The sequence below is a fragment of the Lagopus muta genome, chromosome Z (assembly GCF_023343835.1).
Source record: "Lagopus muta isolate bLagMut1 chromosome Z, bLagMut1 primary, whole genome shotgun sequence".
NCBI lineage: Eukaryota > Metazoa > Chordata > Aves > Galliformes > Phasianidae > Lagopus > Lagopus muta.
In genome coordinates this window covers 32431827-32459550 of record NC_064472.1, presented here as the reverse complement: position 1 = coordinate 32459550, position 27724 = coordinate 32431827, and the positions used below count along the sequence as shown (strand labels likewise).

Sequence of the window (27724 nt, the reverse complement as noted above, 5' to 3'; positions counted from 1 at the left end):
TCAACAGTTTGCAATACTATTTTCCAAAGTGTCTGCGTGGCTTCCATGTTTCTCAGTTCCTCATCCTTACTGTAAGTACTGCAGTATGTGTGAAACTGAATTTCTCCCTTCAGAATGTACTGCCCAATATCCTGTATATGTGCAATGCCACAGCTACTTAATTGAACAAAACCTTCAGCAAACAATAAAGAAGAGAAAAAAAAGTACATTTCCAATAATTATCAACTTCAGATGTGGTAGTGTAAGTCCTTTTTCCCTCCTCTGCTTCTATTTTGGTAACTTCTGCAAGATTTTTAGAGTACAAAGATTATTAGGATATTTATACACTTCCATGGCTTTAAGTACACAACCTCCTACATGCAATGCTCAGCCAGGATACAGTTTTCAGGGAAGAGAATACACATCAGATCAGAATCATCGCTCCATTTATGTACTTCCACATTCAGATTAAGATCTCACTTTTTCCAACTTAAAAGCATTTCCCAACAAATCCTAGCTCAAATTAAGAAGTCAGGTTTAAGCACATCTTTGGAAAATATGCTGACCACTTCCATCTACTGTTAGAAATACTGGTGCCTCTTGATCATGGTAAGGTGGAGCCATCTCCTGTCCAGATAATAAACAACTTATTATTAACTATAAAAGTACTCAACTACAAGCAATTTTTAACCACTGAGGTAAATGTTCTTTCAGCTTTATGGAATGCAGTCTACGCTATCAGTATTTCCTATAATGAAGTCCTATAAATGAAGAGTAACATATCTCATTGACAGGAGTCATATTTGACCTGTGTAACACTGATTTGGAGGCTATAAAATAATCCATATGCTTGTCTCTAGGAAAAAAGTCAAAACCAATAGAATTGTTATACAGCTATAGTTTGGTTGCCTTTAGATAAAGTGCAAACCTACCCCAATCTGCAACTGATTTGCAGTTGGCAAACCCATCTTAATTGCTCTCCCTTCCTACAGTACTTTGAGAGGAAAAGAGTATCTCTTCTGGGTCTTATTCTCCACGGTTCATAAAATTCTGAAAAGCCCAGTCATCAACACTGTCACTTTTATACACACACAGACAAGATTAAAGTGTGACCTAGTAAGGTCTACAGAATATTCAGCTTTGGTCTGACAGTGAGTTAAGAGTGAGAAGTCTTCAACCTTTGCTTGAATAACACAATAAAATGTTGATGATAACGAGGAAGGCCCTCTGTACAGTGCATTACATTAGTAAGCATGTCACTGAAATAACCTGAACTTTGGAGCCACTAAAACGCAGTGCTTAAAGGGCATATAAGACAGCCACAGTAACTTTAATTCCTATATATGAGCTGTGAAGGAGTGCAGATGAGTGTGGAGACCCTATGAAGTGGAGGCTTCAATATGAGTGACCCACAAAGGAAAGTACAGGCAGACAAAACAGAAAGGACTTCAAATTTTAACTAGTGGCACTGTTAACAGGCTGTGGAATGTGTCCTTTCTTATACTGTTTGAAGCTTTATCAACTCTTTCCTGCGAGACCTATATAACTGCAATTCAGTTAATTTTGTCTGTTCACAATTTTGCTTTTATCTGAGATTCAATTTCTCAATTCACCAACTTGTATACAGTAAGAAATGTAGTACATTCACAACTTCACTATTACGTGTACTTTATTATTACACATACTTACACTTTCTGTAAATACAGAGGTGGACCATCACTCAAACAAGTTTTCTTCCCAGTCATTTTTCCATTATAGCAGCTTTGCCAAAGTAATGCAAGACTACATGTTCAGCAGCACAGTGAAAGGTCTATATACTTGAAGGAGGGGAATACAAAAAGACCTTCTGAAAGCTAAGGGACTGATCTTAAAACGGCAATACACTCAAAGTATCACAAATACAGCAATATATTCAAAGTCTCTGAAATAAAATGAACCGAGTTATGGGACATTTTTCAAGACTCAAGAGAAAGACTTAAAAACCTTGACAGACCTTGAGCTCCAACTTTCTGGGAGTCAGCAACCTCAAAAACATATAACCGAAAATAGAGTATCACCACAGTTCCATGAACAAGACAGAGTTTGAAATTTATAAAACAATAATTCTGTTTTTCATGATAAAAATCCACACTCCTCTCTCATTCCTTGTTCATCAAATAGCTTTCCTACCCAGCTTTTTGGCAGCCAGACACATTACAAGAAACACTGTGTTTATATACAAACTGCTCTATATTTCCCAAGAAATCATCCTTCCAGAGTTAGAGGAGCAAAGGGCAAAAATAAAAGACTCAGGTTCCACAAAATTAACATTCATTAATAGTAGGATCTTGATGAGTTCAGTACAAATATATCAAGAATTTGACTAGTGAATCTTAGGCTAAAGAGACAGAACAATAACAAGGTTTCAACTTCAGTTTTTTTCCTGGTAGAGTATGTGTTCAGAAGGACCCCAGGCTCACGCAGCAATACACCACATTTGGTACTGCTGCAAGCTGAACAGCTATTTTACAACAGAATAATGGTAATTTTCCCAGACTAATCATTCACATCAATTCTTACTCCAGAAACCAGAAATATACTCCAGAAACTAGAAATATGTTCACTCAGATCATGTTCAGAATAATAATTGAGGGAGAACACCTGAGTAATATTAAAAAAAAAAAAAAAAAAAAAAAGAGGGGGAGGAGGTTAAGAATTTTCTTCTTCTTTGTTTCTATTACAATGTAATAGATATAATCTTTTCTAGGAATGTCAGAGACTTTTAAATTTTTCATTTCATTTATTACAGCAGAAAGTATTTTTTCATGGACTTCTCTCTTATGTCCAGCAGAGGGTAGTAAACAGCTTTGCAAACAGAGAAACTTCATCCTAAGTGCACATGAAGAGGCAGCGAATAGCAAAAAATTAAAGGATGACCTTTTAATTGGAACAACCCTACTCTCTACACAAACCTCCCTAAGATTATCAATGTCATCAAAAAACTAAAGTACACATTTCCTATTTAATGCCTACTTATATAATAAGGTAGCCTGCATAAGTATTTAAATAGTGGTAACTTCTGAGACTGTTTTCCAATTTAAGGAGAAATTTAAAAAAGCAATCCATAACATGAAGAGAGATAAACAAATACAGGACTACTACATGAAAAAAAAAATTGTTTTCTGTTTGAGGTGTACTACTTTAAGGCCTCTGAATGGAAATCTACCTCAAACATCAACATTACAGGTAAAAATAATATCAATCATTTAATCACAGCTTTAAATACAGGTTGATTATCAGAACATTAACAGAAATACCTGTATTTCTAATAGGCAGTACTTATTCCCACAGAGTGAGGAGTTTAAAATTGACACAGAACCATGTGAGAGTATTACAGAACTGTACGGAAACTGCAACATATTGGCATGTAGTGAGAACTACTGCTCAGACTTTACGGCCCATCTTTAATGCCTCTTCCACAATACACAGGAAGAAAGTGGCAACTGAGAATATGATGCACAGAAGCGATCATGCTAACAAAGCAGCTGCTTATGGTAGAGAGGAAGAAATTCTATACATAGCAATGAGCTTAAATTTCAACAATCTCCAGGCTTCACAGAAGCACCTAAGGCTACGTGGGAATGCAGCATGCCCTTTTAACAGGGTATGGCCCTTTCCTTCCACCAATTAGGAGGGAACCCCGTGCTCACTTCCCCCTCCTTTATCCAACAGATCTGACTTTGAATACCTCTGCATTACTTCCTTCACAATTTCCAAGGAGAAAGCTCCAGTAGCCACACTAAGTTGAAGATGAGCATACCTGGTCTTTTTTGTTGAGGTCCCTCCACTCTGCTTCTTCAGGAAGGAAAGAAAATATCTCTAACTGATTGAGTTCCAGAATGCAAGAGAATAAGTAGAAAGACAAATGTATAAATCAAAGAAAGGCTTTGAACAAGAAAGGCTGCAATTCAGACTTCAAGCTCTGTTAATACTAAACTCCTTCCCGGTATGCTTAATTTTTTGAGGACAGGATCATGGCTGACACACCAACTTAAAATAGGTTTTATCAATCAGATAATCAGTCAATTCAGAAATTTTGAATTGGTAGCCTTTCATAATCACAGAAGAGGCAGAACAAACTGCTCAACAAACAGGGATTCAGGTATTTTGTACAGCACAGATAATGTTGCTGTCACAAACCCTAGAGCGCGAGTCTACCACCCAGTGTGATGTCTCCAGGTAGCAATAAGCTAAATAAGATAACCAATAAATGGAAAACATCTAGTGCTTCTACTTCTCAAAGCACAAATTTGCTTTGTTTTTTTTCCCAGAGATTCCTATTAACCTAATTTTAAGCACAGAATGGTAGGTCCTTTCTCACATCTACACATTTGAAATTTACTTTTATGATGGTGAGATGCAAGCAGACCAGAGCATATGCACTGCAGTTTAATTTACTTTTCACTGTTCTTATATAGACGAACTTGTGCTCATTTGCTTAAACCTCCTATGCAAGGGCATTTATCACCTACCTTCCTCATCGTTGCTTAAACAACTGCACTTGGAAATACCACAAGAATACTTTCTCTGTAGTGTAGATTGTTTTCTCACTAGATGAAAGGGATCAATACATTGATTCTAATAAAACTTAAGCCATAATTAAGTTATCTTAGTTGATTTTGGCTACTATATAGCATTCCATAATTAAACTACCTCCAGCACACGGTTGAATATCTGAGGAACTGGGCGCATCCTTTATAAATTTTCAGATGGTAAATACACCCAATTAAATTACTTAAAGAGAGAAACCACTGCCTGCCTTATTCTTCCTTTCAGCTCATGATTTCTATGTTAATATTTTATGTCCTGGAGTTACACAAAAAAACAGCCCTCATGAAAGCCCGCTGAAGCAAAAATCTTTGTTTTAAAAGGCCTATTCAAATTTCGTAGTACTTTCCTACCTGAAGGCAATTCTGTCCAGGCCAATATATGCACCTTGCAGTACCTAACAATAGATTTCCTATAGATCTCTGAGGGTAGAGATGTCTACTTTGTTCATCAATAATCAGTGCTTTTAGTTGACAAGCTCTGATGTTCCCTGCAGTAATTTTCTTTTGTACTTCACCTTTACTGCAGTGTTCTAACTTTCTAGCAACCAATTCTCTAAATATTTTCTTTGCCTTTAAGGAGAAAAACAAGAGAGAACAAACTAATGATGTACAGCTAAAAAATGTACATTACATTATTCTTAAGGACTCCTAATGTTCCAGCAGTGCCAATTTTCTGAACTTAGTCATAGAAAACGTCTAAAACTATCTCTGGTAGGAAACTTACATCATAAAGAGACATCTGGTTTCTATACTTTTTACCAGCGACAAATCCTTTGTCATGAATCTCTTGGTTCAGATCACACGTTCAGATAGCAGTTACTACAGTAACTTAGATGAACAAAATAATGAAACTTTGGAGAAAATTGCAAATAGCATTTGAGTAAAAGAAATTCATTTAGAAGACACTAGTTGGAAAAGCTTGAGACTTCTCAGTAACAGGTATCACTCAACACACAAACTAAAACTGCCTTTAGCATTTAGGCATAGATAGGAGTGCTGTAAAGCATCACTGCTGGTATGTTGTTCTCTCTGCCTCGTACGCCATCTGGCACCTTTCTCAGCTCTAGTATATTTTCCATTTCAAGTTTACTTATTCTAAAAACTTGTGCAAAAAAAAATAAGAAACCCTAAACAAAAAAGAACAGAGGATTTAAAAAAAAAAAGACATTACATGGTTAGAGAGAATGCAAAGAAAAGAAAGGTTTCCTGATCTCAGCCTTGTTTTCATGCTGTTCTAACACCAGTCTCAAGTGAGAAACACATAGTAAGTGGCATTGGTCTATTCAGCTGCTCTGCAACATGGATGTTCAACATTCTGTCAATTCTGTAAACAGAAATCAGCACAAAACTGAAAGGTTTCATCCCACAATAACAGAAGTGCTCAGAGCTTCAGTGTTTCTTGAGAGGAATAGCGGTAAACAAAAAGTATTACTTCGAGTTCTTTTTTAAGCTGCTCCTCTTGTTCAGCACTGTGTTCAAGCTTGTGTACATGACGAGTGAGCATTTCTGAACAGTCACGATGTTCCAGCTCCATATCTTTCACCTTCTTTCTTAAGTTTTGCAGAGCACTATTCTGCTTCTAAATAAAAAAAAAAAAGAAAAAGAAAAAAAAGAGAGAATGAAATAATACTTTTATTAAAGTCTTATAATAATAAAGCAGAGCTTAAAAAAGGAACACTCTGGGGACAGAGAATGAATTACCATTTATTAAAATCCAACCTGTCAACTGAGCCACTTGCTCAAGAGCATGTAAGTTCTTCATTCACCACCAAGCAAAATGCACTGGTTCAAAAATCAGCATCAATATGACTTTCTGCGCTTACAGTAAAAACAGAGACAATTCCCCATAGGAAACTTTAAAGGGCTACTCTTCCAAACTCTTCTACCATCCTACCAAATGTCAGTGATGCAATTGCACTGGACAAAAGGATGCATAGGGACAAGAAGTTTGATTTTGCTTTGGTTTTATTAATAGAACTTGAAATCAAATCAGTCTTTTTAAAATTGGTTACTTCCATAAACTTAAAATGTTCATTTTTGCTAATCTTAGAAAGACATTTGTCCGGAAATTGAATTACTTTAAACAATTATGTATGGAATCTACAGAGTATCTCTCAATAAAGATGCTGCTCCCCATTCCAATTTCTGCATTCAGAAAATGAGAGAAGATATGGAGTAGGATAATTAATAGCACTGCTGGACTACACAACTCCATGGAGTCACTGCTACCTAATTCACTTCTACAACACAGCTGGCTGGGAGAAAAGTAGCCAAATAATGAACTCCTAGTAGTCTAACACATACTTAAGCTGGAGATCACAGAAATCTCAGAATTACTAGCTTTAGTCTAGCGGACAGGAATAAGCTTTCTCATAACCAGGATCAGGAAGAAGCTATAAATCCAGTGATTTAGTTGGAAACCTTTAGAGACCTAATTTGTTAAAATGGCTTTCTGTGCAAAACACAGAAAGATTCCATTAAGTCCTCTTGCTCATTTAACCCTATTCAATATCTTGCCAAGAGACATTTTGTGAAAATAAACTAGAGGTATTCAGTTGGTTTGCACACTCTGCTATTATTTCTACATCACATATTCTTGTTCCTAAAAATTACTAATCATAAATCCTAGCATGGAGAAAGAGAAGGACAAAGTGAATTATTCATATAGAATGATTTCTTTGAAGAACCAAGTCTGATGGAACCACATTTACACCTGAAGACCAAACAAATACAAGCTGTTTTCGAAGTCTAGAAATGGATTTTGGGTGTTGCTCTGAATTGAAGGTAGAAAGTTTTCATCATTCAGACATGACAGTAAGGAAATCAGGGCCACTCTAGCATGCTAAGTATTACAAACTGCTAATTAGAAAGTAAGTTTATTTTGCCTCTTTGTTCATGTGCAGGCCACTATCGTTTGACTTTTTTTGCATCCCCTGAGAAGATAACAAGGAACATCTGCGTAACACATGAATTAAGAATGGAAACCTACAGTAAATACAATGCTGCAAATAACAGCCCTGGAAACAATTTAAACTAATCCTCTAATGTCTCCTCCCACCTGCATCAGGCTTCACACTGCAGAGCAAAAAAGAAAAGTTTAATACACAATTACTCACACTCTCTCCACACTTAAATATCTGTATCTCTTCAGTGCACCTTCCAGGTGTTAACAAAAATAAGCCAGGAAAAGTATGTATTAAATAAGTAATATATCATTTATATGTAGGGGAAAAATACCGTGTCAAGATTTAAAAATATTTCATACTGGAAATGTAGCTGATATTAATCAGTCTGTAACTAACAGGAATACATCAAGCTAGCTATACAAGTCAGTATGAGTTGTAGGATGTCATAACCTTAATAAACGTTTTGGAGATTTTTTGACCTCTCCTAAGTATGAAACTGTACTATGTTAGCCCAATAGTCACCTGCCCTCATCAACTACAAGGAGAAATATTTGACTACGTAAAAAATATACACATATGCTCATATAGCAAGTACACACTATGCACACACATATAAACATCGCTTACTTTTTAATGTGTATATAAACAATGCGATCACACAAGTAATTTAAGACAAAACTGGAGTTTCTGGGAAATAATACTATCTTCTGGCTAACCACAAGGTGATGCTATTGCACTTATTATTAAACTCCAAATTTTTCTTACCTTATGAAGCAGATGGGCTGTAAAGTATAATCAACAGACACACTGAAGAGCCTGTTACAAATCAGACAGGATTACTTTCCCTCCAGTCAGTGTAAGCTTCATGAATTTCAGCAAAGCCTTTGATACTGCATCTCACAGTATTCTTCAGGACAAAATGTCTAGCATACAGCTAAAGATAAATGTAATCCATGGCTGAACAAGCAGTTGACACGTCAGGCTCACAGTTACAGTGAATGGGTGGTGGGCTTCAAGCTGGTGGCCAGTATCTAGTGGGGCTCTGCAGGGCTCCATTTTGAGGTCAGTTCTCTTAGATGTCTTCTTAAATGACTTGGACACAGGAGCTGAAGGCATATTATGCTAAGTAAGCTAGTGAATACTCTAGATTAGGAGGGAATGCTGAGAGTAGAAAGGCCTTGCAGAGAGATCTTGACAACTTTGAAGTCTAACAATCACCCATCACATGGAATCCAACAAGACTCTGCATATGGAATAAGATAACCCTGAATTTATGTACAGTAGGTAACAAGAAGTTGGGGAGCAGCTCCATGGGAAGGGATCTAGGGGCTCTGGTTGACAGCAAGTTGAAGATGAGTCAGCAGAGATCCCTGGCAGCCATTCCTGGACCCCAGAGTGCATCATACCCAGCGCTGTCAGCTGACTGAGGGAAGAGACTTCTCTGCGCTGGTGCAGCCTCATCTCAAGCACTGAGTGCAGTTTATAGAGCAGCACAACATAAGAAGGACATTAAGCTCTTAGAGAGCATCTAAAGGAAGGCAACAACGCCATCATATATATGGTTTGAATATGGGGTAGAAGCAGGAGTGGGACTCAGTGATCCCTGTGAGTGCCTTCTAATTCACTGGAGATGCATCTCAATAGGTTAAGCTGACTTCATTTTCATGCCTCAGGACTTCCACAGCCAACTTCAGAATCACAATTTATTAGATACCGCTTTTCCAAGGATTGGCATACATACTTAGAATCTCTTTAATCTGTATAAAGTAAGACCAAAACTAAACAAAATCACACAGTGCTGTGTGATCTTCCTCCACAACCAGGTCTCTCAAGTATTAACACAGCAATACAGCGCGTCATGGTTTTAAGACTTTTGTTATTGGTATTCCACATCATAACATCATGTAGTGCATTGGGAATTAGAGAGTTAATGCTCCAGTTCTAATTCTGTTGATAGTTCCGAGTACCTGGTTCTGGGATATGTTGTTTTTCTCCTCCGAGAAGACTTCCACTATTCCATTCCTGTTTTCTATTTAGTAGGAAAGACAAAATGTCTCACAAATCGCAAGACTGCCCCTTCTTTCTCTTCTCTACAGTGTGGGCTCCCTAGCCATCTCACCTTCAGTATTACAGTAAGACCTCCCACTTTTGGACACTCTTTCATTTTATTTGATTTATACAATTCCAATTATATTGTAATATATTGTGTATTCATGCGTTCTGCCATCATATTTAGTAAATCAGTTTTCTCCCTTAGCTCATTGCTGCTGTTTTGTTTTCAGGGCCACCTCCATCCCTTTTTCTTAACCCCCACCCTCTGTCTCAGGATGGGAGGGTTGTGGGTCCCTCTGCCCCATTAGTCACAGAACCAGCCCAAAACCGGCCAAACTGTTGACACAGTGCAACTCGTTCTGCAAGCACAAGAACAAATGCAGCCACACCACTTGATTTCAGGTCTAATTGCATCTTTCTTACTACATCCTGCTTTCAAAGGATTGAAAAGAAAGTTCACAGTACTCTGGAATAGATGTAATTCAATAATTCTCTCTGCTCTTATCTTTTTTAATAGATGCTCCTATGGGTACTGTATAGAATCTGATAAACAGCATCATAATGTAGTTAAAGAGGTAACTTTGCTGTCAGAACATAAGCTTCCAAGCTGCCAGGCCCGCGTTGTTCAGTGTCACTGGGAGGACTGTTTGGCAGTGCCCCAGGTCTGGAGCTAAGTGCGTGGGAAGAAAGCAGAGCTAATTTTCCGCAGCTTGACCTGCAACAAGTCCAACTGAGTCAAGTTTCTCATGTTTTAAAGGAGGTTACAAAGAATAAAGTGGAAAAACATTTTAAAAAAACAGAAGTTGAGTAACAGAAAATAAGTTGCTACTTAGATATTCGTTTTCTGCATTTGTCACTCTTAGGAGTATAGGAGTAAACGGCTATCAAATCTACTAGAGCCTTTGCTCTATGCTTCTCTTAAAGCATGAGTATTAGAATATCCTGAACTCAAGAAGACAAACCCACAGGCATCATCAAGTCAACTCTTGGCTCCACCCAGGATCACCCAAAATTCCGACTCTTATTTTTAAGACCATTATCCAAACACTTATTTCAGTAGGCTTAGTGCCAAGACGGGTTCCCTGAGAACCCGTTCCAGAGCCCAATCACTGTCTTGGTGAAGAACCTTTTCCTAAACCCCAACACAACTCTCCCGCAAGGCAGCTCCAACCACTCCCTTAGGTCCTGCTGCTGTCTCAAGAGATCAGCACCTGCCTCTCCACTCTGTGTGAGATGGGGGCCTACAGCCTTGAGGACTCCCATTAGTCTTCTCTAAGCTGAAACAAACCAAGGGACCTGAGCAGCTCCTCACATATCTTACCCTCTAGACCCTTTCCTACCTTCATAGCCCTCTCTTAGATGTTCTCTAATAGTAGTTAAATACCTGTTCATTTTTCCTTAACTGGCGTTGCTATATCACTGAGGCATATGGTGATTCAATTTTCCATTATAGAGATTAAAATGATTAAATTATAATTATGTAACTGTTACTATCCCAGTGGCATATGTCAATGGTTGGGCATGTTAACATCTCCACAGCTTATTACTACATTTCTTTGAAATATAATTATTCTGAATTGCTTGATTGTGAAAAGAGCATAAAAGTTATTAAAATCATAAACATATTTTGCATCTAAGGGATTTATGCATGCCAGTGCAGCCCAACTGCACTTACCAGAAATACATAGAAATTAATTATCTGAAGAATAAAAATCCACAGCATAAGACATATCACCTCTAAACACTAAATTTTTTTTTTCCCTATCTGAATTTCCAATAGCAGTTCTTTCTACCAGTGCTAAGGTTACAGAAATTTTAAAACTTCACTGACATTTATCACATTCTTCTATGTTGCACGGAGCGAATAACATACAACACACATTTGGAAATCCCATTATCACAGTCTGGATTCCATGAGTGTGTTATCTCCATATTGTACAAGTGATTTTTGTGCTTAAAGGCAAAAGACAAGACTAAGGGAGGTGAAAGGAAAATTGAGTCAGAAGCTAGGTCTTAGACTTCCCTGGTTCTACTAACTCAAAGAAGGACAAGTGGGCCTCACCGCCACTGTGCACTGTTGACTTGGTTTAGCTGCTTAACATGAAACCTGCTGTATTACATTCCAGCAAAGCAGGAAAGTCTGCAAAACAGTAAGTGTAACTTCACAGAGTTATGCTCTTCAGAAAAAATATTGCAACATTTATGTGTTAGGGAGATTTCTCTACCAGAAAAAATTCCAATCCACTACCTAGCCTTTTGCACCAAAAAAGGTTCCAGGCATCATCTCATGCAATTCATCTTCAAAGCTATTAATAGATCATACCTGCAAAACGCTTTCTAGCTCACTTCTTTCCTTAAGAAGCAATTCATATTCATCCTTGTGTGTTCTGAGAATATCATCCTTTTCACTTGCAAGTCTTTGTTGTTGTTCTTTCCACTTCTGTTGAGCAATATGAAATGTTTTCTCAGTTTCTACCAGTCTCTGCTGAAGCTTTTCGTTGAACACTATTGTTTACAGAAAAAGAGAAAGAAAGATGACAAAAGTACTGCTAAGCACACTCAGAAAAAAAATGTGAGTGTTGGTTCTTCTACGTATTGTGATACTCTCTGGAACATTACAACAAATATATCTAGCACAGGAGGGCACCACCTCCTCTATAAAAAGGAAAGAAGTTGAGGCTTGAGTAGCACCTTTCTCATAAGCATATAAGAATGCTTTTAGAGATTTTTATGAATTGAAGTTCTTCTCCTCTTGGATAAGACTAAAAACTTGAGCTAATTCTTTCAAGCAAGGCTTTGTAGAATAGAGGACTTAATTTCAGATTTCCACAATATTTGGTCAGTGTATTTCTACATTTCTAACTGATTTGAGTCTCTACTATTTAACTCTGAGTTCAGTTAAATGCGGTTAAAGACTATAAAGACTATGCGCCCACCTAATGAAAGAATCCTCTATTCTGCCCTGGTGAGGCCACATTTAGAAAACTGTGTCCAGTTCTGGGCTCTCCAGTTCAAAAAAAGACAGAAATCTCCTAAAAGGAGTCCAGCGGAGGGCCAAAAAAAGATGATGAAAGGCGTGGAGCACCCCCTGTATGAGGAAAGACTGAGTAACCCAGGTCTGTACAGCCTAGGGAAAAGATAACTTAGAGGGAATCTGATAAATGTTTATCAATAACTGAAGGGAGGAGGGAAGCAAATGGATGAGGCCAGGCTCTTTTCAGTGGTACATAGTGATAGGATGAGGAGTTATGGCCTAAAACTTGAACATAGGATGTTCCATAAAAACACACAGAAGAACTTCTTTACAGTAAGGGTGATGGAGCACTGGAAATGGTTGCAAATAGAGATTGTGGAGTCTCCTTCTATGGAAACATTCAAGACTTGTCTGGGTGCCTGTGTGACTTATTGCAGGTTACCTGCTTTAGCAGGAGGATTGGACTAGATGATTTTTTTACGTCCCTTCCAACCCCAATACTGTGATTTTATGACTATAGGAAAACCCGCTGAGTGAAGCCACAGTGGACGCAAGGGATGCCATCCAGAGAGGGCAGGCTTGAGTGCAAGCCCTGCAAGCCTTATGAACTTCAAGAAGATTAAGTGCAAGATCCTGCATCTGGATTGTAGCAATCCCAAGCACAAACACAGGCTGAGCAATGAGCAGATTTTTAGCAGCCCAGCAAAGAAAGACTTGGGGCTACTGGTGGACAAAAAAAATCAACATGAATCAACAATGTGCAGTAGCAGTCCAGAAACCCAGACATATTCTGGGCTGTGTCAAAAGCAGTATAGCTAGCAGATCAAGAGAACATTTTGGCTTTCCACTCTGCTTTCAGGAATCGCTGCTTGCAGTACTGTGTTCAGCTCTGGGGCCCCTAACATAACAATGAAATAGATCTGTTGGAAGAGGTCCAAGAGAGACAAAATGACAATCAAAAGACTGGAGCACCTCCTCTCTTGAAAAGAGGATGAGTTGGACTTCGTTCAACATGAGAGAAGGCTTTGAGAAAACCTCACTACAACCTTCCAATATTGTTGTGGTTTTACGATTTTTGGTTATCAGTATTCCACATCATAACATCATGTAGTGCACTGGGAGTTAAAGAGTAAACGCTCCAGTTCTGGGTACTTGTCCCAGAAGAACAACTACATACCCCAGTCCCATACCTGGACTTTGCGTTCAGAGAAGAGATGAAATCTCTGGTAGAGTCACAGGATCTGGCTCTCCTCCCTTCTATTCGCTCCAAATGCATGTCTTGCCTCAGCATTAGTGTCAGGTTTTCAGTTTTCGGACACTTTCTTTTAATTTATTAATTTTAATTCTAATTATATTGTATTATAGTGTGTTATCTTGCATTCTGGTATTAAGTAAAATAGTTATTTTCACCTCAGATCATTGCTGCTGTTTTGTTTTAGGCCCATCTCTCTATCTTTTTCCCTTACCCCCTTCTGGGGCTCAGATCCATGGCTCACTCTATCCAGTCAGTCACAGAACCAGGCCACACCAGCCCATAAACCATTGACAAGTATATAAATGGGACCTACAAGAAAGGTGGAGGACTCTTCATCAGAAAGAGTAGCAACAAGACAAGGGTACGAGTTACAAATGAAAAAAGAACAAATTTAAGATTAGACATCAGGAAGAAATTCTTCACTATTTAGGTGGTGAGGCATTGGAATAAGTTGCCTAGAGAAGTTGTGCATGCCACGTTCTTTGTGGTGCTCAAAGCCAGACTGGATGGGCCTTTGGGCATCCTGGACTCTGAAAGAAGTCCCTACCCATTGCAGGGCAGCTAGATCTAGGTGATCTTTTAAGTCCCTTCCAGCTCAAGCCATTCTGTGATTCTATAACCCAAGGCAAGGTAAGCCAGTGAGAAAATGCTTACCCTTTACAAGGAATCTTAGTGTTGCTCAAGTTCAGTCCAGTCAAAAGAAGCCTCAGAAAGAACAGGGAGAAAAAAAAAAAAACAAAGGAGGAAATATTGACAAGGGCTATAGGACAGAAGGGCTCATTTGTGTCCAGTCCAAGCCAGATAAGGTCACATCTAAGCACTGAAGAGCTGTAGAATCATAGAACCAAGGTTGGAAAAGACCGCCAAGATCATCTAGTCCAGCCATCCACCTATCACCCACAGTACTCACTAAATCACATCCTCAACACAATATCCAAAGATTCCTTGAACACCTCCAAGGTTGGTTATTCCACCACCTCCCCAGGCAGCCCATTCCACTGCCTGACCACTCTTTCAGAAAAGCAGTATTTCCTAACTTCCAGCCTGAATCTCCCCTAGTGCAGCTTGAAGCCATTCCCTCTGGTCCTATCACCAGTTACAAGAGAGAAGAGGCCGACCCCCAGCTCACTACAACCTCCCTTCAGGAAGTTATAGAGAGCAATGAGGTTTCCCCTGAGCCTTCTCTTCTCCAGACTGACAAGTGGCTCCTTCAGCCACTCCTCATAATGCCTGTGCTCCTCACCCCTCACCAGCTTTGCGTTCTTTGCCTTTTTTGAACAGGCTTCAGGGCCTCGATGTCTTGCAGCGAGGGGCCCAAAACTGGACACAAGCGAGGGGCCAAAAACTGGAGATGCGACCTCACCAGAGCTGAGTACAGGAGGACAGAAGGCTTCAAATGGCAAAGAAAATAAGCAGAAAGTTACAGACAGCAGAGGACCTGAGAAACAACTTCATAACTATTGTACTTTTTTGGCAGCAATTGCAGAGGAAAAGAAAAAATCTGGGGAATTTCAAACAATTCAAACAGACTGCTAAGTATAGCTTCTTTCTGATGGTGAAAGAAACTAATACACTGACTTGGAAGAAAAATTCTGTGAAATCTCTTATCCCTGTTTTTGCCCTTCATTTCTCTCATCACAAAACAAAGCAGTCTGTTTGGTGAGGGGGAATCAGGGTGAGTACACTGTGATTCCTTCAGTGGCAGAATGGAATCCTATGGAATCCCTATGGAATCCTATCTCCCAGACCCTGCCAGGAGATCACTACTTTGGACCCAGTTTTACTCCATTCCTGCCCCTCTTCAACTGTTCCATCCAGGTCCCTCACTCATCTCTCTCCTCCTGTTCTGGTCTTTTTGTTTGTTTGTTTGCTTCCTCTTACGATTTACCACCCTTCCTGATCTATGTTTCTAGAGGTGCCACAGGCTCACTGATGGGCACACTGTCACAGTGGGTGAGTGGGTTCACCTGATGTGGGGCTAACTACAACTGATCTCCTCCTGCAAGGTCAGCCATGGCTCCATGTCCACCACCCACTGCCAGTTACACAATGGAGCTGCCAATAAACACAGCTTTTTCTACATCACAGGGTACTACAGAATGAGATTTTAAGTATGTTTAAGTGTACAAACACCTACTACTCACATCTAAATCAGAACAGACTCAAAATTGGCATGTAAACTAGCAAAATGGGCATCTAAAGATAGTCTCCTTTAAGTAAGAAAACAACAGTTCAGGCTTGAGATTCCCAAAGAATGTTTTGCTACATCTTTTATTCTCCAAAGGATTAAAAAATTCAGTTTTCCAATTATCTTAGAAACGCCTGGCACTTTCAAGCATTTCCAAGTTTCTAAGTCTCCTACAGAGACTTGGAAGACATGTTCTACATGAGAAGCAATCCGAGATCTTCACTGAAAAAAAATCTAAGATTCAAACTCAAACACACCTCCTCTACTAGATTATAAGGTATTATATTTACTTCAGTAACTAGACATTGACCTCCAAGTGAGGTAAGAAATTTCACATACACTGTTGAGAATAATCAAGGAAATACGAGTTTCTGAATATAGACTAGCTACTAGACTGGTAGTAAGTGGCCGATTTTTATTTACACATTTTTTTCCTGCTAGTCTGTGACTACTGTCATATTCCTACAGAATAGATTAACTTTGCACCATATATATGTTTCATTACCTATAAAAAATGAAGCAAGGAGGAAGAATGGGAACTAGACAAGAATGATGAAAATGATGCTTTTGAAGAGGTGAAATACAAAAGAAATGCTAGAAAAATAAGTTGTTGGAAATAGCACAAATGAACAGCAATATATATATATACGTATCTAATTATGGGGAGGAAGAACTGCTCTACACTACTATCCAGTGTGGGTTAAACGTGGATTAACCATGATTAAAATTCTGTACAAGGACAGCAGTTAAAAAGGGAACAACAGAACGCATGGAGGGAAAAGGAAAAAAAAAAAAAAAACCCAAAATGAAAGGCTTAGAAGTTTAACTCATGCATGAGCCACCAAGCATAAGACTTACAAAAACAGATGTCTAAGAGATGGGAAAGAGAGATCCAACAAAATGCAGCAATAAGTGGTGAACTTAACCTACTGGAACTCAGTTCCCTTCTTGACCTGAAAGAGACTTTACCATTTTTCAGTATTTGCTTTTTTGAAACTTACCTTGCAGCTCTGCAAGCTTGTTTCTTGCATCACTTAACTCTTCTTCTACGGTATGTATTCTCAAACGAGCATCTTTTTTGGCAATTGCCAATTCATATTCCAGCCTTTGTCGAATTGCCTCTCCTTTCTCAAATTCAGATCGTAATTTGACAATCTGGATTTCATAGTCACGCAGCTACAAAATAAATTTGTTTCAGAAAACTGGCAAGAATGCTCTCTTAAAGAAACAGCATATTACAGAAATACATCTAAGGAATATTTTAGAAAAAGAACTTCAACTGCATTTGCAGCTACCTACTCATTCACACATACCTGAACTTGAAATCTATTCTTGCAAAAGACAAAATTTGTGTAGATGAGTACTGATTATTCCTGTTATTTTATATAGTCAAACTATTCATATTTCTGGACTGAGTTCAGCTATTTCAAAAATATTCCTTCCATTTACCAAAACAATTCTACCATAAGAAAATAAAAGCTGTAATATTAGCATGTTCATGTACCTTAAAGGCAAAAACTGCAGCGACCAGAACATTGTGTTCAACTAGTGAATTTATATTAACTTTCTCCAAATTTAACACTTGAAAGACAGTCTAGTATCCTTCATGACTATCAGACATCTAGTAACTGACAGGGATGCAGGATGAACAAACTTTAGTCCAATATAATTATTCAGTGGTCAAGCAGAATACAGCTAAACTTAATAAATTAAGAATGAAAAACCCTTTAAAAAGTAATTTCATCTCAATTAAGGAATGCAGTCCAGTCATCGCTACTGAAACCTGTGTCTAGAAAATAAAATCCAAGCTATTTCATGACAAGAACATGGAGAATAAATGCAGTCAGAACCCCTACAGAGTTTGACTTCAATAACAGTGGTTGTAGCTAACTTGAGCACTTCCATTATCTGTGAACATCTGGCACAAAAGTATCCCAGGTCGTTCAACTGCTTGAAAAGTAACCCAACTTTGTGGTTCCAGTACAACATGACACAGCACATGAATTTTGTTGCACACACTAAGTTTACTCTGAATTTAAAAGGTTACTCTTCAAATTTTTTAACTCCTGGGACCCATTTTTACAGAACAGATCCACAACCAATGGGACAGCAGGGAAAGAATGTCACACAAGACCAACTTACTGCAGGAGAGATAGCCACCATTTAATTTGCATGCAGACTCCAATAATGAACAGATGTAAAAAGCAAGTTTGGTGTAATGACTAGATTTTGCACCAAGAATGAATGAGTAACTGCACCAACCACCCATAGCAAACTCTAAGACTAGAACTGCTATCCAGAGAGGTAATTTCTCTGCACAAGCACAAGTCTAAAGCAGCACATCACCTGTCATATTGGCTTTAGCAAGAGTGGTAAGTATCCCAACAGCAAAAAGTCCAAATTGATTACTGATACAGCTGTACTCAGTGCTAATCCTCCCTTACGTATGTGAGTGCAAAAAAATGGATACTCTGGATAGATTAATTCTTAATATTTCAATACTAATTTGTCACAGCATTGTGAGGAAAAATCTTTAAGTTGGCATCTTCATTACACTAAGTATTTCCCTATGCATGGAGTCTCCATTAAAGAGCTCTAAATTTTTTACAAATGTCATGATAGTTGTGCTTTTGCAATAAATTACACAAAATTACAAATCTGAACTAAGATAAGACATTGGAAGACCATTAAAAGACATCCCATCTAGATGTGATGCACACACACAAAAATGCTGTACTAGATTTATGAAATCTGCAGAATTAAAACAATGCTCTAATATTATGGCAAAAAAAATTATATATAAAAAATATATATTATATGTATATACACCACACACACATAAAACTAAATACAGCCCTTTCATCAGGATAAACAAGCTATGATTTGTATCTACTTGTGCCATTGGGCAATTCTGTCTAACCAGATCCTGGTAGAGGCAAGTACTTTCCGTGAAGTGACTTCAACTATTAGCAATGACAGTGGAGCTGCTATCAGTCCCTATGAATAGCTGTAAGAGGTCTGTACTGTGACATCTTTGACACTGCTTTTCTTTTTTGGCTAATGACAGCATTTTTGACAGATCGTGTAAGAAAATAATGAAACACATTTACACTTCTTATAGGACTCAAATGAAAGAGAACAAAAAAACCTTACTTCTTGATTGTGTTTAATGATTATGTCTACTTTTTCTTCTTTGGCTTGACAGAGTTTCCTTTTCAGATCTTCAGCAATGTCCAACTCTGATGCACTGCTATTTTGTAGTGACTGTGACCCACTCTTGGCACTACATAAGCTGCAAAGCATGAATATTTCCAAAATGCATGAATAGTACTTACAAATTTTAACACTCCCTTCTTTAAATGGCTAGATTCGGAGGAAAAAAAAAATGCGAAGCATTCACTTACATAAAATTATGCCATGTATTTACTACCCAACTATTACTTTTAGAAAAAAAGAGTTAGATTTAACTGCTCATGCAAGATATAGGATGTAGCTGCAGGCATTCAGAAGAGAGACACTGACTGAATTTCCTAGAGTTGATGTTAAAATAATCATTATTTTATTATTTTTCATTCTCTTATTTCAGTTCAATAAACTTTCAGGACATCTTCAATACATCATTACACCTCTCTTTTGTCTCCTGCAGTAAGGCTCTTAAAAAAAAAGCAAACACATGAATTACTATGTCAAGACCACCTCTGCCACAGAACAAATGCAGACCTTTGGAACTAAAATAACCTTTAAATGTTTTTCAAATACGTATACACTTACTTTACATATATAAGCAATTCATAATGAACAACACAAATTGAAGGTCCACTTCTTTAAAATGCCTGGCACATTCATTTCAATTAGAATCTCAAACAAAACTGAAACTACAACTAATAAGATGGGCCTTGTGGACCACAAGTAATAATAAAATAATAAAAACAAGCACTTACATGTAGAGTGGATATTTAGTATAAAAATGATCATTTAATTAACTTGTTCAATAATCTCATATGCAATTACTGCTATTCAAGTTGGCCATACTTTAAGTTATTTCAAGTGTTAAAAGTCATTTTTTGCACGCACACATGTAAAAAAATTGACATTAGCTGCTCCACATGAAAGCAAAAGTTGTCAGGATCACCAAGAAATATACAGCCCAAAGAAACATGACTACATTAACCACAAAATAGTCAGTTTCCAACAGACTTAAAAAAAATAGAACGTTTATCTTTGTTTAACGAGTCCTAAATATTAATTACAGAAGTAACAGTATTTATTACTATTTAATTATTTGTTGGTTAGGGTTTGAGAACTTTTGTTTTTTTAACTGGAGTCTAAGTTTTTATACTGGACGATTTTCTGCGAATGAGAACCCTATGTGTTAATACATATAGATGAAATTTTTTCAAAAGACAAGAATGCTATGAAAGCCAGGGAATGTAACATAACTTTGTAACTATTAATTGTAACGACATCACTAAAAAGAGGATGACATTTTATTTTTTAGCACAGGTCCAAAGATGTTTTATCATACAATTAGCAAGTCTGTATCCACTTTATATATCAATATAAAGACCTAAGTAAGGTAAGTCTATTTTCACTTTAAAACAAGACAAAGTTAATGTCAATGTTTTACAGGCTGGTTTGGACCGATTCTGTGACTATGGGGGGAGGCTGGGGGGGGCTGATCCACAGACCCACAGCCTGGGAAAGGGAAAAGGGAAAAAAAGGAAAACGGTAAAGAGATGGGCTAAAAACAAAACAGCAGCAACAATCTGAGGAGAAATAAACTAATTTACTAAATAAGATACTGGAATGCAAGATAACACACTATGATACAATACAATATAATTAGAATTGGAAGTAGTAAATCAAGATAAATGAGAAAGAGCGTCCAAAAACTAAAGGCCTTACTCTAATGCTGAGGCAGGCGAGATGACTGGGACTAGAGATGAGCTGGGGAGGGCAAGGGATCAACAAACAGTTATTATCCTTCCCTCGGAGTGGAAACAACAACAGAACAACAAACAGTTCTCTGGGGTAGGCAGTTGCTCTTTTTTGGGACAGGTACCCAGACCTGGAGCATTAACTCTTTAACTCCCAGTGCACTACATGATGTTATGATGTGGAATACCAATAACCAAAAATCATAAAATGACACCTATGAAAACAAAATAACTGTATGTTACCAGTAATTGTTCCACATGGTGCCATTTCTTTAACACATTTTGTACATTCAATAAATGTAGGAGATCAGGACCATTAAAACTTGCATGTACTTAGAGAAAATGCCAGGCACATTACTAGCTTTCTGGTAAGGTGGCAGAAAGAATGACTGTTATTTTAGAATCATAGAATCATAGAATCACCAAGGTTGGAAAAGACCTAAAAGATCACCCAGTCCAACCATTCACCTATTTCCAATAGCTCCCACTAAACCATGTCCCTCAACACAACATCCAGCCTTTCCTTGAACACCCCCAGGCTCGGTGACTCCACCACCTCCCTGGGCAGTCCATTCCAGTGCCTGACCGCCCTTTCTGAAAAGTAATACTTCCTCATGTCCAGCCTGAATCTCCCCTGCCGTAGCTTGAAGCCATTCCCTCTGGTCCTATCACTAATGACAGGAGAGAAGAGGCCGACCCCCAGCTCACTACAACCTCCCTTCAGGAAGTTATAGAGAGCAATGAGGTCTCCCCTGAGCCTCTTCCTCTCCAGGCTGAACATTCCCAGCTCCTTCAGCCTCTCCTCATATGGCCTGTGTTCCAGACCCCTCACCAGCTTCGTTGCCCTCCTTTGAACACGTTCCAGGGCCTCAATATCTTTCTTGCAGTGAGGGGCCCAAAACTGGACACAGTACTCAAGGTGCGGCCTGACGAGTGCTGAATATAGGGGAACAATCACCTCTCTGCTCCTGCTTGCAGCACTGTTTCTGATGCAAGCCAGGATGCCATTGGCCTTTTTGGCCACCTGGGCACACTGTCGGCTCATGTTCAGCCGAGCATCAATCAATACCCCCAGGTCCATTTCCTCTACGCAGTCCTCCAGCCACACCGCCCCAAGCCTGTAGCGTCGCCTGGGGTTGTTGTGGCCGAAGTGCAGGACCCGGCATTTGGCCTTGTTGAAACTCATCCCATTGGCTCCAGCCCAGCTCTCCAGCCTGTCCAGATCCCTCTGTAGGGCCTCGCTACCCCCAGGCAGATCAACACTTCCAGCCAATTTGGTGTCATCTGCGAATTTACTGAGGGTGCACTCCATACCCTCATCGAGGTCATCAATAAAGATATTGAAGAGGACAGGCCCCAGCACTGACCCCTGCGGAACACCACTCACGACCGGTCACCAGCTGGATTCAACTCCATTCACCACCAGTCTCTGTGCCCGGCCCTCCAGCCAGCTCCTTACCCAGCCAAGAGTGTACCCAGCCAAGCTTTGGGCTGCCAGCTTCTGCAGGAGAATGCTGTGGGAGACAGTGTCAAAGGCTTTGCTGAAGTCTAGGTAGACCACATCAACAGCCTTTCCCTCATCCACCAGATGGGTCACTAGATCATAGAAGGAGATCAGGTTGGTCAAACAGGACCTGCCCTTCACAAACCCATGCTGGCTAGGCCTGATCCCCCGGTCACCCTGCACATGCCGCATGATCTCCCTCAAGACGATCTGCTCCATAACCTTCCCTGGCACCGAGGTCAGGCTGACAGGCCTGTAGTTCCCCGGATCCTCCTTACGACCTTTCTTATAAATGGGAGTCACGTTGGCAAGCCTCCAGTCTTCTGGGACCTCATCAGTCAACAAGGAGCGCTGACAGATGATGGAAAGCGGCTCGGCTATCACCTCCACCAGTTCCCTCCGCACTCTCGGGTGGATCTCATCTGGCCCCATCGACTTGTGACAGTCCAGCTGGAGCAGTAGGTCTCTGACTGTTTCTTTCAGAATCACAGGGGGGTTAGTGTGCTCCCCGGCCGAGATTACCAGGTCAGAGAGAGGAGTATCCTGAGGATAACTGGTCTGACTTTTAAAGACAGACGTAAAGAAGGCATTCAGAACCTCTGCCTTTTCCTTATCCTCAGTGGTCACATCCCCAGCCTCATCCTGCAAAGAGTGGATATTCTCCTTTGTCCTCCTCTTACTGTTAATGTATTTATAAAAGAGTTTCTTATTCCTTTTCACCCCAGCGGCCAGGTTAAATTCAAGCTGGCTTTTGCCTTTCTGATTTCACCTCTACACATCCTAACAACTTCCTTGTATTCATTCTGAGTGGCCTGTCCCTCTTTCCACAGGCGGTAGATTCTCTTTTTCTCCCGGAGCCTCAAGAATAGCTCCCTATTCATCCACGCCGTTCTTCTTCCCCGACGGCTCATTTTGCAGCTCAGGGGGACTGCCTGCTCCTGCGCCCTTAAGACTTCCTTCTTGAGAAGGAAGTTTTAAATAACTCTTAGCTATGGCAGCAAGACGAAGTGGTAAATCAAGCAGGAAACAAAAGAGATCTGAATGCTGTGCACTTCCAGAAGCTGTGTAAGAGCTTGTTTGTGGACATCACATAAATGTCCAGAGGCTTCTCCTTTGCAACCCCTTCCCCACAGCTGTATAAAAGATAGAAGAAAGCAAGCTAGATCATCTTATTCAGAGGTGAAACGACGACCAGTCTCAACAAAATACAGCTATAAAAAGGCCAGGTGTCAAAGGTAACAAAGTATAGACTAGAAAGGAAAAAAAAATAATCTAGAGTGTCTCTTTGTCCACTCTCCCCAGCCTTCGAATCAGCAACAGGTATGGGAAGAATTTAAGATTTTGTTAAGTTTTGGGGTTGGAGAAGGCAGGAGTCATGGTTTGCACCCACCAGCATTATTTTCCTTCTTAAAAACTGCTAATTATGTACTAATTGACCAGAGAAGTCAACAGAAATAAGCACAACGGAGAAAACTATGAAATAAACGTGTGGCTTTGTGCGATTTAATGTTATAAATACTGGAATCAGTAGAAGAAGAGCAAACACAAGAAGTAAGATATTGGGGACATTCCAGAAATTCTGTGTTGGCCTAGGATTTCATTAAAATGAAAGGGTGACTACTGAAAAAGAAGCAGTATTTTCTGCATAACCTCTAAAGCTCACAATGGCATTACTGAAAAACTAATAATACGGAGCTGAAAACACTATTTTTGTTCTCAGCATAAAATCAAATTGAATCAGCTGTTTCAAAAAAAAAAAAAAGATTGTTACATTAACCGTTTCATTTTTCTATCTGTCTGCTTGAATATCTGCAAATACAACCTCAGCCTCCAGAAATCCCATTCTTGTGATATTTTATTTAACCTCCACAGAATCACAAGCATATGCAGCATATTACAGACATTTCATGCCACCTGTTGAGAAAGGGCTACAAGGATAATTAGGGGCCTGCAACATCTCCTGTACAAGGAAGAGAGACTTGAGACTGTTCAGTCTCAAAAAGAGAAGGCTGAGAAGCGATCCCAACACAGTTTATAAATATCTTATGTGGGGGAGTCAAATCAATGGGGGTGGACTCAAGGAAGAACTTCTTTACTGTAAGAGTGACAAAGCACTGCAATGAGCTGCACAGAGAGGTTGTGGAATCTCCCCCTCTGGAGATATTTTAGACTGTCTGAACACTTTCCCATGCGACCTGCTATAGGGAACCTGCTTTTAGCAAGGGCAGGGTTGAACACAAATGTCAAGACGACCCTTCCAACCTTTATAGTTCTATGAGATTCTTCCTTCCATATTCACAGAATCACAGAATTGTAGGGTTTGGAAGGGACCTCTAGAGATCGAGTCCAACCCCACATGAAGTGCAGACGCGTTACAATATAAAGCTGAGGGAAGCTTAAATCAAAGACAAAAATCACACAAAATATCCCTAGGAAGTGTTACAGTATGTATGATTTGAACAAGAATTCAGAGAAAGCTTTTTATTTCTGCTGTCTTATATTAATAGTTCATTAATAACTGCTTTTGAACAAAAAAACATGTATTTTATCAACTACAACTTTTATGAAAGGCACTGCCTTTAGAAGTATTTTGAAGTTTCTTAGCAATAGAAGTGAAACAACTTTCGAGTTGACCCTGTAAAGCGACCCTCTAACTCAAAAGCTTTAAGCTCATACTTATTTACTAAGCCAGCTAGTTACAGTGCACAAAGAACATGACAGAAAAAGGTTTTTCACCATCCTTCCATCCATGTGTAGCAGAAAGCGTATAGAAACAGGGAGAATTTGTCTTACGTTCCACTTATCAATGCAATCCTCAAAATTCCCCTACCTGAGGAAGTGGTCCACAGTCTGACTGCCTATCTCAAGTTTATATTCAAGCATTTTTGTTTTCTGCCTATGTGTGAGTAAGACTTGAACCCGACCTCTTCAACCTCAGCTAATACAGAATCATTCTGGCATTTCATATCAGTGCCCCAGACACAAGACAGGAACTCCCTTTCTATGCAAGTTATGTCTTCTGCAATCAAAGAAGAATTCCTGTACATCAGATGGCCATTACAAATCTCTTTAGACAACTAAACCTCTTCATATAATGACTATAATGGCATGACACAGCTTTAATGCATCATATCTGCTTCTTCTGACTTATACAGTCTCAGGGATCGAGAACGTTAACCACAGAAAGCTGAACCATAGTACCAGACTAAGACGACTCAGAAGTAAAACTCACCGTTTAGCTTCATGATCAACATGGCTGACTGGAGAAGACAAATTCATTATGTCAGTCATTATGTCAGTAGCTTTTTAAGTCTGTGAGGTCCTTGGAATTAAGATCATCTTCAACAACAATATTTTTTTTTTCTAAGTTTTAAGTTGAGAAGCTTCAAAGTTTCCTCTTTTCCATAAAATAAAGACATTAAAACCTGTAACACAGAGGCATAATTGTTTAGTTGGTTACATAAGCTGTCAAAACACTTTAATGAACAGCATTACTGCAGCACCATCTGAACAATTGCCATCAATTGTAATTCGACAACTGTTTTATTCAGTAAACATCTGCACTGTTAGTCCTCTGAGCCTGAAAGGTTTAGATTAAAACAAAATTGTAGAAAATCCACTATCAGTTTTCAGATAGATGCCAACACAAAATGCGTTGTCTGCACAGATTGTATCTGTCACCACAGCCTTCACTCTTAAGAGGATTGCAAACTTGATTTCTCTTCAAAATAATTCTAGGGGAGATTAACCCTGTATTTTGTTGGACTTTGTTTTGGAGATTTGCCCGTTTGCTTTTTACTTTCTTTTTTTTCTTTTAAGTCAATAATCAAGTGTCAGTGCAGAGAACGACACAACTCGCCTTCTATTTCATAGATCCACTACTTCTTACTCAACACTATTTCTCCTGCATGAGATGCATCAGCAATATCAGAGAGCACAAAGGAGGAGAACCAAACTCTTTACTATAAATTTCATAATTCAGTATCAGCAATAGGAAAAAAAAAATCAGTATCAATTGCATTTTTATGACACAGACTGTGTATACATATATCTATAACTACACACATATGTACACATGTGTATCTATCTATCTATCTATATATTTACTCCAGGCTGAGTAGCAAACATAATTTATGAGCTCCTTAAATCAGTTACGACGAGCACACAAGAGGAACACACAACATTCCGCACTCAGGTTAACGAGGCAAGGAACTCCGCAGCTCAGCTCCCCGGCACAAGGCACTCCTCCGCGGCTGCCCCCCGCTAGCAGCACACAGCGCTTCCCTGCTGACACGCGCGCCCGTACCGCAGCTCCAACAGGCCGTGGCCGACAGACCCTCACCGCGACGGACTCAAAGCCAACAAGAAATGCCCCAAAGGGTTCGGTCGAACGCGACCGCCACGCGAGGTGTCCCGGGACCGTGGCCGCCGCCCGCTCTCCCGCCCGCTTCCAGGCCGGCCGCCGCCAAGCTGAACGCCAGCCCGGAGCGGCGCCGCACCGCAGAGAAGCCCCGTTCCGCCGTACCCGATCCGGCCCGCCCTAGCTCATCTCGTACCCTCGCACCTCTCCGGGCCGCTCGGCGGTTAGAGTCCGGTTAGAAGAACGCGGCCCCGCCCGCCCCGCGCGCCCGCGCGCCGGGACTCTCCGATTGCCGCTTCCTGTTGCGGCGGCTCCGCCCGAGTCTGGAACGCAGTGCGTGGAAACGCTGTGCCCGGGCAACGCCGGCGCGAGGCGGGAGGGAGCCGCGCATGCTCCCCCTCGAGCTCGCGCCCCCGCCGCCCTCAGGCGAGTCGGGCGCAGGCTGCGGCGCGTTTGCAGAGCCCGCTTCCCGCCGCGGCGGACGAACCTGAAATGGCAAAGTGATGCATATCTAAAGCACCTTCCTAGTTCCTTGCTCCCACAGTCTTAATGTGTATCCACTTACAAGCTTGCTCTGGTAGCAAGGAATTAGAAGAGTGCTTTGGATATATATTATTTCCCTATTTATGTGACTTGAATTTCCACGGACCCGGGGAAGTCTGGGTCCCGCTGAGCAGGATTGTATCGGAGCTTTCCCATTCCTCAGTCCTCTAACAGAATGTTGACCTGCATCTGAAGAAAACATGAATTCTATGAAAAATGTATCATGATGTCCACAGATTACCAGACAATCTGAATGGAGTACATCACCCACAGAAGACCGGGTTAATCTTGAAAAACAGATAGTCCAAATATGGGCAGATTATTTGAGAATACACAGCGCAAGCTGTCACAGTCACGATTTTCCTCACGTTTGTGTGGAACTTCCTGTGCTCCAGTTAATGCCTGCTGCCCCTGATTCTGTGTCTAAAAAAGCCTGG

General features: G+C 39.9%; 1 protein-coding gene across 15 annotated transcripts in view; it reads right to left on the bottom strand.

Annotated features, from left to right (window-relative positions):
* CCDC171 (coiled-coil domain containing 171) overlaps window positions 1-27119 on the bottom strand; it is a 217685-nt gene extending 190566 nt beyond the window's left edge. For 9 of the 15 annotated variants that reach the window (XR_007373821.1, XR_007373820.1, XR_007373822.1 and 6 more), the window contains exons 1-6: window positions 26941-27119; window positions 25617-25809; window positions 19097-19235; window positions 16945-17119; window positions 11850-12031; window positions 6001-6147 (exon numbers count right to left, since the gene is read on the bottom strand). Coding sequence is in view for 9 of the 15 variants with exons in the window: in XM_048930578.1 (XP_048786535.1) it covers window positions 6001-6147; window positions 11850-12031; window positions 16945-17119; window positions 19097-19235; window positions 25617-25675 (702 nt within the window). In the remaining 6 variants the exon portion in view is untranslated. Of the gene's footprint in view, window positions 1-6000; window positions 6148-11849; window positions 12032-16944; window positions 17120-19096; window positions 19236-25616; window positions 25810-26690; window positions 26793-26909 lie in introns of those variants that run through there. The other 6 variants (XM_048930579.1, XM_048930580.1, XM_048930585.1 and 3 more) reach the window with 6 other exon arrangements.
* Between the last annotated feature and the right edge of the window lie 605 nt (window positions 27120-27724).